This window comes from Trypanosoma brucei, chromosome 5, assembly GCF_000210295.1.
Source record: "Trypanosoma brucei gambiense DAL972 chromosome 5, complete sequence".
NCBI lineage: Eukaryota > Euglenozoa > Kinetoplastea > Trypanosomatida > Trypanosomatidae > Trypanosoma > Trypanosoma brucei.
In genome coordinates, this window is record NC_026738.1 from 347,434 (window position 1) to 365,900 (window position 18,467).

Here is an 18,467-nt window from a genome sequence, read left to right on the forward strand (position 1 = left end):
ATAAATGAGGCAAAAATACGAAGAAAAAAAAGTAAAACAAAAGGAAGAAAATACCGGCGGTGCGACACGTAAGTGATGCGTAAGTGAGTACGGTGTCATCTCCGCATCGAAACAACGAAGCGTTTCTTCGAGTCGAACAGACAATATAACATTCCCCTTCTAACTAACTTACAACTGTCAACTTGTTTATACATTTTTCTGTTTAATTTTTTTAATTTTTCGCCCACTTTCATCTCCATTTTTTTTTTCAATTTCTTCGGATGCACATTCGCACTACCACTCCAGTTCTCACTAGCTTAACGTCTTGTAACTTTGGAACTTCCTCTTTAGGGGATACATCGCCGTATTGCATGGCATTACGACCGTTCCCGTTGGGGAACACACCGCTGCATGCCGTCATTCGGCGTTCTGCTCGTGAATTTGAATGTGTTGAGGCGGGAATTGCCTCGAATGCTGTTCGTTCACCTTCGACTGCATCATGGGTTTCTGCAGAGTCCCTTGATAGTATCATTTCACTGGTTAACCGCACATCTGAAGAAATGGAGGTGGATCAACTCATTTATCGCCTCTGCCGTTCCCTTTACCATGTGGCCAAGAAAAAATCTGCACAGATCCACTGCCACCCCAACCACCAGGAGCGGCAACAACAACAGCAGCAAGCCAGCAGCAGCGGCTGGCGTTCCGTCGAATGTGAGGGTCACTTCTCCAACATGCGCGGCCGTGAGGACTGGTGCCCGTTGTTGCACCTCTTTGATCCAAGGAGTTATTATAAGGTGATGGGGCAACCGAGTCAACACGACGGGTGCAAACTTTGTGGTGATGTGGTGGGTACAGAGAGCAGTCCTGAAGGTGTTTCGCAGTGGCTGATGAGCGAATTGAGCGTAACGCGACTTACGGGTGGCAACAGCAACCACGTGTATCGGCTGGGCCACGCTTCTTTCCCCAAGAAAGCTGTTCTTCTGCGCGTGTATGGTGATGGTGGTGGGGGTGACGTGATTGACCGGGCCCGGGATATTAAAGTGATGCGACTTATGAGCAAGTCAGAGATGGGTCCAGGCTTATTGCATACTTTCCACTGGGGCCGCGTTGAGGAATTTATGGATGGTGTGTTGACGTGCACAACGGAGAAGCTCCTTACTTCTCCATCCCTACTTGCTGATGTGTATGGAGGTTTAAGTAAGATGCATCAGTTGGATTACACGCCGCTTCTGCCAGAAAACATGAGGACAAAGGGGATGTCTAACGGGCATAATTCATCTCAGAGTGTGAGCGACACGGTTTCTAAATCAGGTGGTGGACAGGAGGGACCTGACGGCACAGTGGGGGGCGTGAATGAGCTGGAAAGCACTTGTCATACCTCTTTCGAGCGTGTATGTCTCCGGTTGCTTAGGTTAGTGTCCTTGAATGTGGTGGAGGAACACCGTCACTCGCTTGAGAGCTGGTTAGCTGGTGAGGTCATGTTCGTGCGAAGGGAACTGCAATATCGTGGGATACCGGTGGTGTTGTCACACAACGATCTAAACCCTGGAAACATTCTTCTTTCCGATGGAGCAGGAGAGGTCAGCGGTACCGTCTTCAGTGACGAGGAGCTGAGAGTGGAGAACACACCGTTGTCAAAGCGTTATGTGACCCGAAAAGGCAAAAACATGAACCTTGTGGAGCGCCGTGGTTTCCTTTTTATTGATTTTGAGTACGCGGATGCCAACTACCGCTGCTTCGACCTTGGGAACACGCTTTGCGAGCTGGACTACGACTATACCCGTGGAACAGAAGCGGGAGGCCGGGGATTCATCAAATATCTTTTTGTATTTCCCCCGCCCGCAATGGAGGAGGCATGGCGTGGGCTCGGGGAGGAGTACCCCCGCATGCCGGAGCTCATTTATGATGCCTGGCGTCGTGGCGTGTGTGATGGATCGTCGGATATCGGCTCTGTGGCTTTGCTCGCCGTGAGACGTTACTTCGCAGAGCGGGACAATGTGCCACTTGAAACTGTGGAACTCAGTGAAGCTCAGGTTGGGGAGGTGCTGCTTGGTATGCTCGCCTCGCATCTCTATTGGACAATCTGGTCGATGACAATGGGATCTGCACCGGATAATTGCGTTGAATGCGAGGACTGCGATGATCAGATGTTTGCTGTAGGCGGAAGTGGGCTTGATTACATGCGATATGGTGAATGTCGTCTGCGGGAGTACATTGCTCTGCGTGGTTGGCTCGCAGAGAAGGGGCTTCTTTCCTGAGTTTTTTCCCTTTCCCTTTCAAAGAGGAAAAAAAAAAAGACATAAGGAAAGAAAGCAAAAGGAATAAAAACGAGAACGAGTGAATAAGTATGTGGGTGCCTAGGGTGAAGTGACACGGTTGCTTCCTTTTTTCCTCATCTTTACCAGTGCTGTTGCCAATAATGTTCCAGTTTCAATGGTAATTTACGGTGATAGTTATCATTATTATTTTTACCACTATTGCTGTTATCATTATCGTCGTCAACATAATTATCGTTACTGTTGTGATGTGGTTTGTTAGGGTGGGGGGGCGAGGGGGGTTAAGTCAGCCTCGGCCGTTTTCCTTCTTCCAACGCAAACCGCGACCCAATCGCGTTAAAAACGGCGATGGTTTGCTTTGCTTTGTTCGTAGTTTTCCATTGTTCTTGTTTTCCATTACATTCTTTTTTTCCATCTTTTGCCCTCTATCGTATCACTTTAGCTTTTCCTATAGTTTGAACTACTCATGAGTGGGTGCTCACCGTCTTCCATTAACTCTTATTACCGTGTGCCGCCATTTATTTTGCAGCATCTGGGGTTGTTGTTGTTGTTGTTGCTATTTGGCGCGCATGTGTGCCCGTGAGAGAGGTGACTTGAAGTAGAATGGAAAGAACCGGATATAACAAGTGCATACGAGTCTATGAATATGAATATTGGTTAAGTGCCGTATATCTGCTTATGCATATATACATTGTTTTTTTGTTTTTTGTAGACACTGGCACCTACGGCGGCTCCGTGTGTGTTTGTGCGCCACAATTATCTCTGCTTCATTCCACATCGCAACACACTTCATAAAATTTCTCACCCCTCGGGAATAAAAGGAATGCAAACAAAATCGTAATGAAACAAAACGATTAAAACGAAGAAAAAAAGGAAATTGGAAGGCGGAAGGATGAGGGAAAGTTGTAAGGGGGAGGTAAGGAGCGGATGAAGAGTGAAAGGTGCTATTGGAAAGACGCGTTACTCCCTTTTTTGTGCTTTTGCATTTGTTTTAGCGTGCATATATATATATATATATATATATATGAATATACGTGTGTGCAGTGTGTGTATTGTGTGCATGGGAAAGTACAAAAAAAGAAAGGAATTCACTGAAAATGAGGGGAAATAAGAGGGAACATGTGCGCGGGAATGATGTAGGAAGAAGTAAAGATAATAATAACAGTAATAAACGTCAGTAAAGAATGAAAGGTAATACGAGAAAATAAAAGGAATAGAGAGTCTGGAAGGAGGGGGAGGGGGCGGGAGCCGCTGGTGGGTGGCTTCGGCAGATTCACACGAACCAGAGGAGAAGAAACGAGCGAGGATGCGAGGATGCGAGGATGCGAGGAATTGACGGATTTCTCTTTCTTTCTTTCTCAACATCTCATCATCATCATTATTCCTATTATTCCTATCGTTACCATTATTATTACTATTATTATTATTGTCACGGTTACTCTACCCCCTCTTTTATTTGAACACCACAAGCGAATTATAGATTTATGTTTCTTTCCCCTCCTTCTTTCCTTTGGTTTGGACGCGGCTCACGTGCCTTTTCTGTGCTTTGTTTAAGCTCCGCCCCCTTCCTTCTCCTACTGCATGCCTCTGCCAGTGGAAGACACGTGCTTCTAATTTTATTATTATCATCATCACATTGCTGTGATTATTATTATCATTATTTCTCCCGTACTTTTTCCGTTTTCGTGTTTTACTTCCAAGCATTCGCATTTTTCAATCTCTCTCTATATATGTTGGAGAGGCCTGACCTTCTTTTAAAAGTCCGATTTTCATATCCCTTTCTTCGTCTTTGCGATAGTTTCACAAACACCTGCTGATTTTTCCTTTTTTTCCTTCATTTTCATGTCTCATTCATTTCCTTCTTTTTCTGCTCTTAGTTGTCGCCTCCTTTTTTAGTACCACTTACACATTACAGGCATATACATAATTGTATACGGTCACTTATAGTGATGGGAGAAAAGGATTCTGTGGCGTATGAGCTGCTGCTGAAGGAGTATTGGACCCGCCGTGAGCTCATTCGGCGAGAGGAGGGCCGTTTGCATCAACTGCAACGTATTATTCTTCAAGTGCATAACTTACTGTGGATGTGAGAGCACTGGCGATGCTGTGGTCATGTTTAGAATCTTTTTCCTCCTCTTCCTCACTCTCTTTCAGTACACTGCAGCCATACAGCCCGAAAGACTTGCAGAGAGCATCAGTAAATAATATATGTAATATGTTTAATGTTTGTATGTGTGTATGCTTGTGAAGGGAGATGTGATATGATCGATGGGAATGTTTGGTTTACATAACAGCAGTCGTTGAACAGAGTTGTGTACGGAATTATTGAAAGGAAAGTAAGAAGAAACAATAGTGAGTGTCATCACCACCGCAAAGGTGCCAATTATTTCCTCCTCCCTTTCAGCACCTTTTTGTATTTTATAACTTGGGGTGGTGTATTACTCACCATTGGAGCAGTTACGTTTATAACAGTGCGGGGTTTCACCAGCATTCCCTGTTGAGTACGATGTCACCAGAAGGGATTGCTATCTGATGTTGACGTTACAGCAACTGGGAGCTCTTCGCACCTACTTGCGACACCGTTATTTTTGATGTGGTAATTTTTTGTTATTACTATCGTACCCTGTTGTTGTCACCCCGTTTCCGTTCTCTATAGTATCAGAGTATATTATTCTTCTTTACTTAACGTTTGAGTTTCTGTTTTTTTTTTTTTTGCTTAAAGGAAGCAACAGTGCTGTAACGGGGGCGTGTTTTACTATTGTTTACGCCCATTTTATGACAGACTTTTGGTTTTTTTTTTCTATACTCTGTGCGTTCGCTGAGCATGGGAAATATATTTCTCCTGCAAGCTGGCACTTTTGTTGGTGCTTAATCCACTTGACTGATTGCAACAAAACTGGTCCAAGTACTGTTGTTTTCTCTCAGTTTTCGTTGCTTTGCTGCCTTTTTTTTTTCCCTTTACGGCCTGCTTTTATTTTTATTTTTATTTTTTTGACTTCCATTGCTTTTGCATGCTGAGTAAAAGGAACAGGGAGGGGTCGCGAGGAGCGATGGGGTGCGGAGAGAAAAATCCGTACACAGGCCGAGTGCTGAGTTCCCGTTATCATGCGCTTCGCGGCGTCCGTGAGAAGCTCCCAATTTTTGCCGCAAAACAAAAGATTCAACGCCTCATCAGTCGATATCAGACGCTGCTGCTGGTGGGTGAGACGGGGAGCGGGAAAACAACACAAGTACCGCAATTTGTGCTGGAGATGAACCCGGAGCATGCCATAGCGTGTACACAACCCCGGCGAGTTGCGGCAATCAGTGTGAGTGAACGTGTTGCAGAGGAGTTGGACGTAACACTTGGTGAAGAAGTTGGTTATTGCATTCGTTTTGATGACACGAGCAGTGACCGCACTCGTCTCAAGTATCTCACGGATGGTATGCTCCTTCGCGAGGCCATGGGTGATCCCATGTTACAGCGCTACAGCGTGATCATCCTTGACGAGGCTCACGAGCGGACGGTGCACACTGACATACTTATCGGAGCGGTAAAAGATCTCTTGCACCGGCGTCCGGATTTGCGCGTTGTGGTGATGTCTGCCACGCTTGAGGAACGACGCTTTCAGTCATATTTTCCAGAGGCCCCTCTGGTCCACGTTTCCGGTCGAATGTATGATGTTGAGGTGTACAACTCACGGCTGCCGGAAGCAAACTACCTGGAGGCTTCCATACGAACCGCTATGCAGATTCATCTCTATGAAGGGCCGGGCGACATTCTTATATTTTTAACTGGTGAAGATGAGATTGAACAGGCCGTGGAGCGGTTGCGGTTGGGAATACCCATGGCGGAACACACTAACGCCGACTGTCATAAGGGGCCTGTAGCGGTACTTCCACTGTATTCCGCGTTGCCACCAAAGGAACAACGTAAGGTGTTCCAAGCGGCGCCAGAGGGTACACGAAAGATAGTTGTCGCCACGAATGTTGCGGAAACATCGTTAACTATTGATGGTGTTGTATTTGTTATCGATAGCGGGTTCTCCAAACAGAAGGTGTACAACCCGAAGTTGCGTGTTGAGTCGTTGTTGGTGACACCTATCAGTCAGGCAAGTGCTCGACAGCGGTGTGGTCGTGCGGGGCGGACGCGCCCCGGGAAGTGTTTTCGACTTTACACCGCAAAGGCGTTTGATACGCTCCTTCAGCAGCAGACATACCCCGAAATATTACGCTGCAACTTAGGCTCAGTAATTCTTCACATGAAAATGATGGGGATTGAGGACTTGGTGAATTTCGACTTCGTGGAACCCCCAGCCCCGGAGACTCTCATGCGGGCACTGGAACTGCTGAATTATCTTGGTGCCATTAACGACGACGGCGACATGACAAAATTCGGCCGGCGTGTTGCGGATTTCCCGCTAGAACCTGAAATGGCCGCGATGCTTTTGCACAGCCCCGAGTATGGCTGCTCAGACGATATTGCACGCATTTGCGCTATGATGTCTGTTCAAAGTCCATTCGTTACACCGCGGAATGATCAGCGTGGATGCGCCATGCGTTGCAGAGATCAGTTCTACCACCCAACTGGTGACCACCTGGCGCTGTTGAACGTCTTCAACGCCTTCTACGAGGGAAGTAATCAAAGTGGGTCGTGGGCTTCTGAGAATTATCTAAATCCGCGTGTCATGAAGCAGTCGGTGAGCATTTACCGCCAGCTAATTGGTATAATGCGCAGGTTGAATTTGAGCATTTGCAGTACATACTCTGCAGCACAGTGGGGAGGCGCTGGGGATGGAGAATCGGACGAATACGCAAACGAGGTACGTCGAGCCGTGCTTCGTGGTTACTTCACGAAGGTGGCACTCTCACTTCCAACAAAGAACCAATTTCTCACGCTAAAGGATAACGTAAAGTGTCTCTTGTTCCCCTCCACCTTCCTTAACCGCCGCCCAAAGTTTGTTGTCTTCAACGAGCTTGTGCTTACAACAAACACATACATCCGGACTGTAACGTCGGTGTCAGATGAATGGCTACTGGAGGTGAGTCCATTATATTTTGACCCAAGTGAATTTGAAGGTGTGAGCAGACAAGTGTTTGAGGAGTTGCACCGCCGGAATAAACGCAATAACGCGGCCGAGAGGGACCAAAATAAAGACTGCCTTAACGGGCACAAGCGACGACGTGGAGGAGACGCCCCAGATAATGGTGATGATGATGATGATGATTCGTCTTAGGTGATGTCGTTGTTTGTCGGTAATGACAGCGCATCCCAACTCTGATGAGCGGTCATGCCTCTGTGTGTTGGCAGTAGCTGAGGTAATGGAGGTGCGTCTAAGAGCTATGAAACGAATAAATGTGTCGTAATAAGATTCCTGTTCTGAAACCTTAATGGGCTGCATGTATACATGAATCTATTTATGTGTGTGTGCCTGTCAAATCTTTGTTTTCAGAATCACGGAGGTGTGTTTGGGGCAACCCCTAACTTATTGCCGATTTACCTCTGTTAAGAGAGGTGAAGCAGTTACTGGACATTTCAGTGAATCAATTCATTTCCCATCAACTCGTTGTTAACTTGTCACCGATTTTTTTCTTGCCCACACTTCAAAAAAAAAAACATGCTCAGCTGGACGGCAACGTGTAAAATTAACAAACGAACGTCAACAATCGACAAGGAAAGAATAAGATCATCAAGGTTAACCAACTGAGCGGACCACACAAGCCAAGGACTCAAGTAACACACCTTCTTACATTGTTTTCAAAGGCACGTGAGGTCATGTTCTCTATGTCGCCATGCGTGCTTACAGCCCTCCTTGCAGCAGCCGTCCTTGTGGTTTTGCCGCTTTCTAGCTTCGCTTCCCCTGAGTTGACCGAAGCCGACTTCAAGCGCATGAAGATCAAGGAACTCCGCAACTTTCTGGAGGATCGCGGCCTCACGTGCCCAGGCTGCCAAGAAAAAGCTGATTTTGTGCGCGTCGCCTTCACTAACCGTGCTAAGAAGCCTCTCAGCGAGGAGGGAAAGCGCGAGATTCCCAAGGCTCCCCTTTGGGAGGTATGGAGGGACAATGCCAAGTTAGTGTGCGAGGAGGCGGCAAAAAAGCGAGGGCTCGATGTTACGGCCAAACCCCAGTCTGACATTTGCAGCGCGGTTGCACTTGTGGTGGAGAACTTCTTCATGCAACACGGCAAGCGCGTCGCCAACAAACTGCGCAAGAACCACGAGGCGCTTCTCAAGACTTCCTACAAGAACGTGTATTATGATGCTGGTCACGTACTCCTGAAGCGTCTAACGGAGTACTGCCTTGTGTCAGAGGAGAATCAGAACAAATGCAGCTCCATCGGTTCCCTTACTACTATGCTCGAGAGTGGTAAGATGGTAGATTTTGCGAAATGGATGACAAATGTGGGTATTGAGAACACGAACCCAATGTACGAGGTGCTAGACGGCCGTGGCGATCTTTGAGCGAGAGAATGGATGTGATGATGAATGTGTTCGCTTGTTTGAACCATATTCTGTCCTTGCTCGTGCCCGTGTGAGGTAAATGTGGGCGAAAGGAGGAGGAGGAGTGCATAGGAATAGTGGAAGAAAAGAAAAGCAGATTTGCCATTAAACACACATACCCCTTGGAGTGCGTTTAAGCATTACTTCCTTTCTATTCTCATTATTCCTTTTGACTCTTCTCCCTTTGCTCGTTTCCTTTCTCTTTATTGTCTATGACTGTGGGTGTGTTGCTTCATGTTAGTTAACTGGTTAATGGAGAAATGGGGGAAGAGAAAAAAATATAATGAAATTTGAAAGAAAAAGGTTAAGGCCAGTGTGGATCAGAAAAGGAGAGAGGGAATACAACTCGAACCAAGTGTTAGTGGAGGAGGGGAGTGGGAGGAAACTGAGAAGGGGAGGGGGAACAAACGGATCTTTTTTACTTTTTAAATTCTCTTTTTCCGTCAAAGGGGAGGGAATCGAAGTGGGGGAGGGGATGTGAAACGTGTTGTACCACTAGCGTGAGCTATTGATGAAAAAGAGCTGCCCTTCCTTATCTTTTTTTCTCCTCCATGAATGACGGCACGCTTTGAGGTTCCGAACTCAGCGCAACTGGGGTGTGTGCATCAGACCCCAGTGGTTATTTTTCCATTTGAAAGGAATTTTGTAATTGAGGTGGCGGTCACTTGTTTAACGTTTTATGTTGTCGCCCTCCTGTTTTTCCTCTCTTAAACGTCCCTTTACCTCTGGTGGTGTTACACCCTCTCAAATCCGGTTCCTTGCAACTCTTCCTTATCCCAAACTTGTTTCCTTTCTTTACGCTGCTGGAATGGTTGTGTGAATCCCTTCCAGTGGCATATGGAGGGGAAAAAGCTCGGTGTGGGAAGTGACAGCACAACGCGCACGCTGTTGCTTGTGTATTTCTTTTTGTATAGTACCTTTAACCGACTCTCTTTTTTTACTTTTTTTACTTTTACTTTCTTTCTCCCTTCCTTTCCCAGTTTCCAAGAGTAATACGAATTAAAGCTCTATATAGAAGATAGGAAATGTGATATTTGCCACCCGCGACAACCTGCAGCAAAGCAGTGCATTAATCGGTGAGTTTACTACAGCGTATTGTCCTAACATATTTAGTACACGTGTGGAACAGTGCAATTAATTTGTTTTCCCAAATGCTTGCCTGCTCGTGTAAGGACATTTCTCCCTCGTTGGAGTAAAGCGCTGCAGCCGTGATTGCATCAACTGCAACGTATTATTCTTCAAGTGCATAACTTACTGTGGATGTGAGAGCACTGGCGATGCTGTGGTCATGTTTAGAATCTTTTTCCTCCTCTTCCTCACTCTCTTTCAGTACACTGCAGCCATACAGTCCGAAAGACTTGCAGAGAGCATCAGTAAATAATATATGTAATATGTTTAATGTTTGTATGTGTGTATGCTTGTGAAGGGAGATGTGATATGATCGATGGGAATGTTTGGTTTACATAACAGCAGTCGTTGAACAGAGTTGTGTACGGAATTATTGAAAGGAAAGTAAGAAGAAACAATAGTGAGTGTCATCACCACCGCAAAGGTGCCAATTATTTCCTCCTCCCTCTCAGCACCTTTTTGTATTTTATAACTTGGGGTGGTGTATTACTCACCATTGGAGCAGTTACGTTTACCTGAACGTAATTCGCTTTTCTCTTCCTCATTTTTGTGCTTCGTCCACCGATTTCCTTCTGATTTGGCTTTTCCCTTCGGTGTAGATGATATATATAAATAAAACACAGTTCTCTTCTTTTGTAGACGCTCTTTGTTGCAGTGCTGCTGTTTCTGAATTACGTTTACCGAGTTGAAACGTGGCAACTGTTAACCTTTGGTCGTGTGTCCATTTTCTTTGTAACGGAAAACAAAATGTCGGCTGAGCCCCGTGTTGTGAGTAGCACAAATGTTTCACCCGACGAAGAGGAGGAGGAGGAACTTGGTCTGCCGTTGGTGCCGCTTCCTCATCAGCGTAGCCCCTTGGGGACATCATCAAAGTGTGTACAAGGCAATCATGGTGGTGATGTCGCTGCTGGTGGGAATGATGACGATGAGGATGACCTTATTAAATATGTTTCCAATAGTCCTTCAAAACCACTGACGTCGCGAGTAAATATGGTTTACTCCTCCGCTTCCCAGAAGCGGCCTCGCAGTGACAGCGAGTTGGAGCCAGGGGCAATGGCCGCTGACATGGCAACGGAACACGCAACACTACCAGATGACACTGATCACCCTCAGGACATGGCGGAATATGAGCGATGGAAGGACCGTGATGCCGCTAGGGCGAAAGACGAACTTATGTCCCTTTTGTCAGGGGGTGCATAGACGCGAACGAAAAAAAAGGGGGAAGTGGAGTGTTACGGAGGGAAGGCTCTTTGCCTTTGGTTAAGGTTTAGAACCTGAAGCCCTTCTACTGAGCTTGTTGATCCTTCTGTACTCGCGTACCCTTTATTGAGAGCTGCCGCAATTTCGTGTTGGTGCCTGTGCGTCTGCACACTGGCTCACTACCCCTTTTGAGGTTGTTCAGTTCATTAGTCTTTTTCACTTTTGTACCGTTTGCCTTGTGGTTTCCCTCTTCAGCTCGTCAACCCCTCTTCACACAACGTGAGATGCCCTGAAGCATCTTGACAAGGATGTGATGGTTCTTTTTTTTCCCCTTCTGTTCGTTTCTTTGTAGGCGTGCGAAAGCGCAGGCGTGTACACTTCGTGTGGGGTCATGCAGTGGCCGTCATGGGTGCTCAGTGAGGAAAACCGCGCTCTTCAGCGCAGGGCCCAACGCGCTGCCGCTGACTTGAGCGAGAAGATGGACGAAGCTGCAGCGCATCGTGAAGTTGTGGAGCTTATGCTGAGGAATATTGGACAGCTGCGGCGTGCCGTCGATTCTGCTGCGCTTGCTCTTACAGAGCAGAAAAAGTTGGAAGAAAGCGATGAGGCGGAGCTGCAACAGGTGCGGCAGGATGGTTCATACTTCCGCACTGAGCTGCAAACACTGCACCGTCGTCAGGACCAACTTCAAGAGTTATTGTTGCGGTCCGAAGCGTCACTTAAGTCAAAAGCGTTGGCACTTGAGCGGCAACAGCAGGAGTTGGCTTCAGTTCTGCATGAGCAGGAAGAATTATTGCAACAACGAGAAAATGAGGGGATCGATGGGGGGGAATTTCAAAAGCACCTAAGCGTTTTTGAAGCACAGAACCGTCAGCGCTTTGATCAACTGCAAGGAGCCTTGCAGAGGGAACAGACTACCTTCAATGCCGCTAAGGATCAACTAGACCGTGAGCGAGAGGAGTACAAGCGGGTCCAGCGTGAGCTTGCGGCCATGAGGGCAAGCATTGAGCGAGAGAAACAAGAGAAACTGAAGTCCTCCCTTACTATCCAACAGGTGCACGAACTAATGAAATCAACAGAGGCGCGGACGCTTGAGAACACGGCGTTGTACGCCACTGGCAAGGAGTCGATGGAGTCGCAGCGAACTATGTTAATGAAGCTTCAATGTGAGGCTGAGGAGCTTGAGAGACAGCGCAAGTTGGTCGACAAACATCTGCAGGACCGTCTCCGTGAGCAGGACAGATTAACTGCGTTGTTGAGCAGTACCACAGCTGAAGTGGAGAATCAACAGAAGGAGATGGCAAGCATGCGGCGGCAGCTATCCGCACAAAGGGATGTTAATCGAGAGCTAGCTTTGTCACGCGATAACGCTATAATGTTGCGTGATGAGCGTTGGAATAGACAGGCGCAACTCATTCACCACGCCCAAGAGCTAAAGGTCGTGCGTGATGAAATACAAAGGCAACAAAAGGAAGGTGCAAACGTTCCGGGGCCGCGCTATCTTTTACAGACCCTTGACGCTTTGAAAGCTAATGAGCGGCAGCTTGACGGCCAGATGGAGCGCCTCCGTGCGGCAAACGTTGCGTGTGTCTCGCAGCTGATGCAACACGCTAGGCAGGGCGAATCGCTAGATGGACAAGTGGCAGCGGTCCGGAAGTCTCTGGCAGCTGCGGATCGTGACCACGCCCAACAGTGTCAACTGCGTGAGCAATGCGAGCGTCAGGCGGAGGCACTAACATCGAAGGTGGAGGAACAACAGCAGCGTCTCCAGGCGTCCCGTTTGGAAGCAGCTGCTCGCAGTGGGGCGCAATACGCCATGCTTTTGGGCAACGCGCAGGACTTACGGGTGCGGCTGCAAGGAGAGCAACGTCGTGGCTATGAACTGCGGCGTCTCGTCGCACCCCTGCAATACACCTTGAATAGCCGCCGTCGTGCATTGTTGGAGGATGAAGAGAAGTTGGCGCATCTGGTTGGTGAGGCAGGACTGCGTGGAGCAGAGCTACAACGACTGGAGTCGGAGAAGGCGCAGTCGCAGCAGGAAAAACAGACAGCGTTACTGCTTGTGGAAGAGGCGAACTTACAGCTACAGACCCTCAATCGCTTGGCAGAATCTCGCATGGTAGCAAGTTGCGAGGCTGCCGGCATGCAGGAAATAATGCGTGGTCAAGCTTTGGCAGCCGAGGAGGCACATCAGGACGATGCAAAGAATGCGTTGCTGCTTCTGCACCTGGAGCAACGGGCTGTTTCAGATAAGCATGCGGAGCTGCGTCGTCGACAGCAGCAACTTCAAGCACTGAAAGATCGTTACCAAGACATTATGCGGTCGATGGCACGAAACGCCGCGCTAGCAGCAAATGTAAACGTCCGTGCGGGGCAGAATTCCGATCCTTCGTCGGTTACATCGTCGTCACCATGGGAATATATGGTTGAGAAGGACGAATCTTTGTTGGCGGACACTAGCGTTGATCCAGAGGTCCTGCACGCGAAGTTCATTCTCCACGCGTCAACGACACGTGAGAAACTGTGGGAGAAGGGAAATCAACTTGATGCTCGTGTAATGTTTCTTGAGCATGAGGTATCTGCCTTGAGGAAGATGCTTCACGCTATGCGCTCCACCGGGTCCCATCGAGAACGAACTATAGAGGCAACGTCATCCAATTTGCCGAAGCGTTCAGAGCGGCAGAATCCAAATGACACGCAGCTTCTTACCTCCCTGCGCGAAGGTTTGACAAGGGGTCAACAAGCGGTGGAGGTTGAACTGCAAGGTATTAAGGAGTCACTGCAGCTTTTACAGAAGCGGATGCAAGAGGTGGGTGAAAAACATAGAAGTGAGATGAGACGACTAAGTGAACTGCGGAGTCTGAAAGTAGGCAAAGAGGCACAGCTGCGGCGACTGAGGGATAAACTGCAACGGCAGCAAACCCAAAAAGTGCAGCAACGTCTTAAACCTCTCGCTGCTTTGTGTGGGCGTTCAGTGTAGCGGGGTGCCAGACGCTTAGGACTCCCGAGCTGTTTGGTTTGATTGATTTTTTTTTTTTAACGTTCATTCAGTTCAGTTGTGTTTTATTTGGATTTGAGCAAGCGCCGTGCGTTCTTATGAATTGCGCCCTTGGGTTAATAGCTCCCGTCAGCTTCGCCAGGCAGCATTTTGCCTTACCGATAACCAATTTCATGCACGGACGTTCTCTTATTTCCCCCCATTGTCTTGATTTCATTTGTTTTAACAGCAATAGACACACATAACACTACCGTCTAGAAGTATCAACAGCAGGAGCATTGCACTTTGAAGCGCTGACATATCAGAGAAGAGAAAAATCCACCTACTTTTCCAGCGATCTAACCCCATTAAAAACAACAACGAAAGTCACCACTGCGTCGAACCGCGCTACTCCACTCGAACGCAGACACTCACACATTAACACAAAACAGCGAAATGTTTTGCTCCACTTGCGTCTCGCTGGTCGGTGTGATTTCAGCCTTGATGCTCTTAAGTTATTTGGGTTTCGTGATCATTTACGTTCCCGTCTACCGCTATTTAGCCATCACTGTGCTGTTGCTGTTGCTTTCGTACAGGCTTTCAGTTTGGCGATTCCTGCCAACAGAACGGGCGCACGTGCGGCGACTGGCAGAAAAAATAGTCGAGAGGCGACGCGCCTACGCTTTGCCAACCTCTGAGGAGCCGAGGAGTGATGTCGGTGCTAACGCTTTATATGTCCCCGCTGCCCCTTATTTATAGTTTCGATTTGACTTTTATTAATTAAATTAAGAAATCTTATTCTCTTTAATTATTATTTTGTTTGTTTGTTTGTTCTTTTGTTTTGTTACCTCCGTTTGTTTCGCATCTTCCAGGGGCCACGCTATGCACAAAGAGTGAAGCTGGCGTTATTAGTGGATCATGGCGAAGAGGAGTGTTTCATTTTGTATTATTATTATTTCTTCCGGTGCTTTTCTTCCTTGGCATTACTTTTGTAGTGCTCTACGTCAGTACGTTTTTTTGGAAGTGTGCTCGTACTCCGCCGCACTACTCCTGTTACTACCTCTACTACTGATAAACTTCATTAACAATTGATTACGAAAAATCATGATCATAATAGTTGTATCGAACAGTTAAGAAGATGACACACGCACACATGTGTGTTTGCACTCGTTTTCTATTTCATTTCTTCTCTCGTACTTTTTCTACTTCTCGTTTCCACCGTTGCTATTCGTAAATTGGGGTGCACTTAATCTCAAACAAGCGGTAATAGTAGCGGAAGAAAGTGAGTGTTCGTCTGCTGGAGGAAAAGAAACAGCACCAGCGGGGAGGAGGAAATACCTGACGGGCTCTTGTAAGAACGAAAGGGGGTAAACTATAAATATATACATTTGTCGGAGCATTCATTCCTCACACGTACAAAGTGGAACAAAGGTTCAACTGAAACAGTTTGAAGTGGAAAAGGAAAGAAAAGAGGGAGTGGGAAAAGGACAAAACAAAAAAGAAAGGGGAGGAAGGAAAGCCAGACTGGACCAAGCAACAAAGAGGAATCTATAGGGAAAGGGAATGGCAGTCATAGTAAAGACTGGTAAGTGCGTATCACCAGGAGATGTTTTGTATGCTACTGACATCTATGATGCAATAGGCACCATAGTGGTGGCTGCATCCGATACCGGAGCTGTTAGTGCTGGTAATCATGCTGACGATGCCATTATTGCTGGGACCGGATGCTATTCTCGTGTCGTTTCCAAGCCTGATGGTGCGGTGTCAAGCCAAATCATTACGACACTTCTGGGCATTGTGCAGTGGAGTGGCAATGTCGTTTCGGTACGGCAGCCGACAAAAAGGGCCCGCGATGCCACGACAATTGAAGTGGTGTCGCTTAACGCTTTAAAGGACGCGGGTACGTGTGGAGACTCGGCTACGCCACGTTTGTCAACGCCGGGGGAAGCAACTTCATCAGTGAGCGAAACACCGGCCTCAACTGCGGTGTCGACTGCGCCAAAGTCATTGTGGATTTCGACATCAGTATTCGGGCCCCGTATGGGAGATAATGTTCATCTGCGTGTCGTCCGCGTATCCCGCTCCTTCGCGTATGGCGAGATCATAGCCGTAAACGGAACGTGGTGCAGTAACAGTGGTAGCAACGGTGGTGGTGGCGGGGCACTGGGTGGTTTTCGAGGTGTTATTCGGATGGAGGACATTCGCCCCTTCAAGCCCCGAAAGGATCAACTGTCACCACCGCCACCTGCTGATGCTTTTCAGGATGGTGATGTGGTGGTTGCAACGGTGTTGTCACAGTCGGATGTGCGGCAGTACCAACTGAGTACTGTAGCTGAGCATTGTGGTGTTGTGGAGGCCTTCACAGTGTTGAACAGCAACGGTCGCGAGAGGCGCGTGCGATTGCGGCACATTCCCGAGTGTCGCGACATGATGAAGTGCCCACTAAGCGGTAATTTGCACCGCCGGTGGTGCCCGCTAATTCGGTTAGTCTAAGTGACTTGTCATCTCTTCGTCTTGTGCGTACGTGTGCATACGCACTGGCGTGTTTGATGCAGCAGTGGTGAATTTTAACAACTCGGTTACACGGGTTGGTACATTTTTGTATAAGGGAGGGAAGGGTGATCAGAGAAGACGGGATGCCTTTTCCTTTCGGCTCTGTTATGGTGGCTGCTGCATGCATCAACTTTGATGGGTAAAAGGTGTGGGTGGAGAATCTAAACCAGGTCGTAAATATATGGTCGCATAAACACAAATGTATGAATGACGCTGCTGCTGCTAACCCTATCGTTTTTTTTGTGCATTTCTTTTATATAATTGTTCCTTCTTTTCGTGCATGTTTCGTTTGCCATTTGTTGCTGTAGGATCGGTGTGGACGTTTTTTTTTTTTAATTATCATAAACAAAGTTGACAAAGATAAAAGTAGTGAATTTTCAAAGTTTTCTCTATTTCATTAAGTGCATATACAAGAGAGACTCGTTCATAACGAAGGTTGTATCACCCTGTCATCAGGAGAAGAACTGAGGCGTGAAGATATCCCAGGGAAGTTATACCATCCGATAGCAGTACTGCAACCCTTCAAGTAACTCTACAATTCTGTTTATTCCTCTACAGCTATTTGCGTCTACCCACTACTGAAATGTTATTTGACTGCACTTTGCTGTCGTTGCTCGGTGCCATGGTAGCAGCTATTGGCCTCTACCGCGTGGTTCAGTTTGTACATTTAACTTTCTTCAGTACCGGCCACGACCTCAAACGTCGCTACTCCAAAGCTGGAGATTGGGCAGTCGTAACTGGTGGGACGGAAGGTATTGGTCGGGCAGTGGCACTTGACCTCGCCAATCGTGGCTTTAATGTTTGCGTCATCTCCCGCACACAATCAAAGCTGGACGAGGTGGTAGCCGAAATTGAGAAATGCGGCACAAGGGGGCACTCCATCGCTTTCGACTTTGCAACCGCTGGTGAGGCGGAGTACAAAATGCTTTTTGCGAAATTGGATTCGCTAGCGGTTGGGCTACTGGTTAACAACGTCGGTGTGAATTACACTTACGCCAACTACTTTGATGAAGCGGATTTGGTGGATGACTTGCGTATCATTAAGGTCAACTGTGAGGCCACCACACGAATGACAAAGTTCTTTGCGCCGCGGATGAAGGCCCGCCGTGCCGGTGGAATTGTGCTGCTCGGTTCCTTCTCTGCAGTTACTCCAGCGCCTCTGCTCGCAACGTACGCCGGCACGAAGGCATTTAACGTTTCATTTGGCGATGCCCTTTTCTACGAACTCAAGAAGTTTGGTGTGGATGTTTTGGTTGTGACACCAAATCTTGTTGTCAGCAGAATGACGCAAGGCGCAAGCACCCGGGCACCGAAGGAAACGTTCCTTACCGTAGGCGCGGCTGCCATGGCGCGTCAAACGTTGAATCAACTCGGTGTTGTGAACCGCACCGCCGGCCACCGAAACCACATTATCATCGAAGCCATCGCCCGTCTCTTGCCCGAGTCTTTGCGTGGTGAAAAGATGTTGGCAATGCACGAAAGCATTAAGAAACGAGCAGAGCGCAAGGCGAAACAGTAAGAACAGATGAAGAAGAGGGTAGGGGGGGGGAATATATATATATACATATATTTATTTATTTATATAAAGAAAAACAAATGGTGCAGAATAACGACTACAGCTGCGACCCCAACAGCGAAAATGTGATACGAGCTGGCGGCACACAAGACAAATAAAAGGGAAAAAGTTGTGAATAATAGAGGGGAGGGGGAGAGAGGGGGGGGGGAAAAAACATGGCATTTTGTGACACCAAAAGTGATTCAGGGGAAAGGTATGACAATAGCATGAAGTACGGAATTCACAGCGCCTTGACTGCGCAGGATTCTTTTCATACCCTTTCTCTCCCTTTTTTTTTTTACCTTTTCTTTTCTTTTC

At 47.5% G+C, this 18,467-nt stretch overlaps 10 protein-coding genes across 10 annotated transcripts; 9 read left to right on the forward strand and 1 right to left on the reverse strand.

Annotated features, from left to right (window-relative positions):
* Positions 1-260: 260 nt before the first annotated feature.
* On the forward strand, positions 261-2,237 carry TbgDal_V1590 (choline/ethanolamine kinase, putative; the record flags this gene model as incomplete). The annotated part of the gene is made up of 1 exon (XM_011775006.1): positions 261-2,237. One exon carries the CDS (start codon positions 261-263, stop codon positions 2,235-2,237), a length of 1,977 nt encoding a protein of 658 aa, XP_011773308.1.
* Positions 2,238-3,215: 978 nt separating this feature from the next.
* On the reverse strand, positions 3,216-3,620 carry TbgDal_V1600 (hypothetical protein, unlikely; the record flags this gene model as incomplete). The annotated part of the gene is made up of 1 exon (XM_011775007.1): positions 3,216-3,620. One exon carries the CDS (start codon positions 3,618-3,620, stop codon positions 3,216-3,218), a length of 405 nt encoding a protein of 134 aa, XP_011773309.1.
* Positions 3,621-3,739: 119 nt separating this feature from the next.
* Positions 3,740-4,072, forward strand: TbgDal_V1610 (hypothetical protein, unlikely; the record flags this gene model as incomplete). The annotated part of the gene is made up of 1 exon (XM_011775008.1): positions 3,740-4,072. The coding sequence occupies one exon, from the start codon at positions 3,740-3,742 to the stop codon at positions 4,070-4,072; it is 333 nt and encodes a 110-aa protein (XP_011773310.1).
* Positions 4,073-5,266: 1,194 nt separating this feature from the next.
* On the forward strand, positions 5,267-7,471 carry TbgDal_V1620 (pre-mRNA splicing factor ATP-dependent RNA helicase, putative; the record flags this gene model as incomplete). The annotated part of the gene is made up of 1 exon (XM_011775009.1): positions 5,267-7,471. One exon carries the CDS (start codon positions 5,267-5,269, stop codon positions 7,469-7,471), a length of 2,205 nt encoding a protein of 734 aa, XP_011773311.1.
* Positions 7,472-8,010: 539 nt separating this feature from the next.
* Positions 8,011-8,697, forward strand: TbgDal_V1630 (hypothetical protein, conserved; the record flags this gene model as incomplete). Its single annotated transcript, XM_011775010.1, has 1 exon — positions 8,011-8,697. One exon carries the CDS (start codon positions 8,011-8,013, stop codon positions 8,695-8,697), a length of 687 nt encoding a protein of 228 aa, XP_011773312.1.
* Positions 8,698-10,611: 1,914 nt separating this feature from the next.
* TbgDal_V1640 (hypothetical protein, conserved) lies at positions 10,612-11,064 on the forward strand (the record flags this gene model as incomplete). The annotated part of the gene is made up of 1 exon (XM_011775011.1): positions 10,612-11,064. The coding sequence occupies one exon, from the start codon at positions 10,612-10,614 to the stop codon at positions 11,062-11,064; it is 453 nt and encodes a 150-aa protein (XP_011773313.1).
* A 391-nt stretch (positions 11,065-11,455) lies between these two features.
* Positions 11,456-14,044, forward strand: TbgDal_V1650 (hypothetical protein, conserved; the record flags this gene model as incomplete). Its single annotated transcript, XM_011775012.1, has 1 exon — positions 11,456-14,044. The coding sequence occupies one exon, from the start codon at positions 11,456-11,458 to the stop codon at positions 14,042-14,044; it is 2,589 nt and encodes an 862-aa protein (XP_011773314.1).
* Positions 14,045-14,497: 453 nt separating this feature from the next.
* TbgDal_V1660 (hypothetical protein, unlikely) lies at positions 14,498-14,800 on the forward strand (the record flags this gene model as incomplete). Its single annotated transcript, XM_011775013.1, has 1 exon — positions 14,498-14,800. The coding sequence occupies one exon, from the start codon at positions 14,498-14,500 to the stop codon at positions 14,798-14,800; it is 303 nt and encodes a 100-aa protein (XP_011773315.1).
* An 804-nt stretch (positions 14,801-15,604) lies between these two features.
* Positions 15,605-16,534, forward strand: TbgDal_V1670 (Csl4p homologue, putative; the record flags this gene model as incomplete). The annotated part of the gene is made up of 1 exon (XM_011775014.1): positions 15,605-16,534. One exon carries the CDS (start codon positions 15,605-15,607, stop codon positions 16,532-16,534), a length of 930 nt encoding a protein of 309 aa, XP_011773316.1.
* A 643-nt stretch (positions 16,535-17,177) lies between these two features.
* On the forward strand, positions 17,178-18,113 carry TbgDal_V1680 (T. brucei spp.-specific protein; the record flags this gene model as incomplete). The annotated part of the gene is made up of 1 exon (XM_011775015.1): positions 17,178-18,113. The coding sequence occupies one exon, from the start codon at positions 17,178-17,180 to the stop codon at positions 18,111-18,113; it is 936 nt and encodes a 311-aa protein (XP_011773317.1).
* Positions 18,114-18,467: the final 354 nt, after the last annotated feature.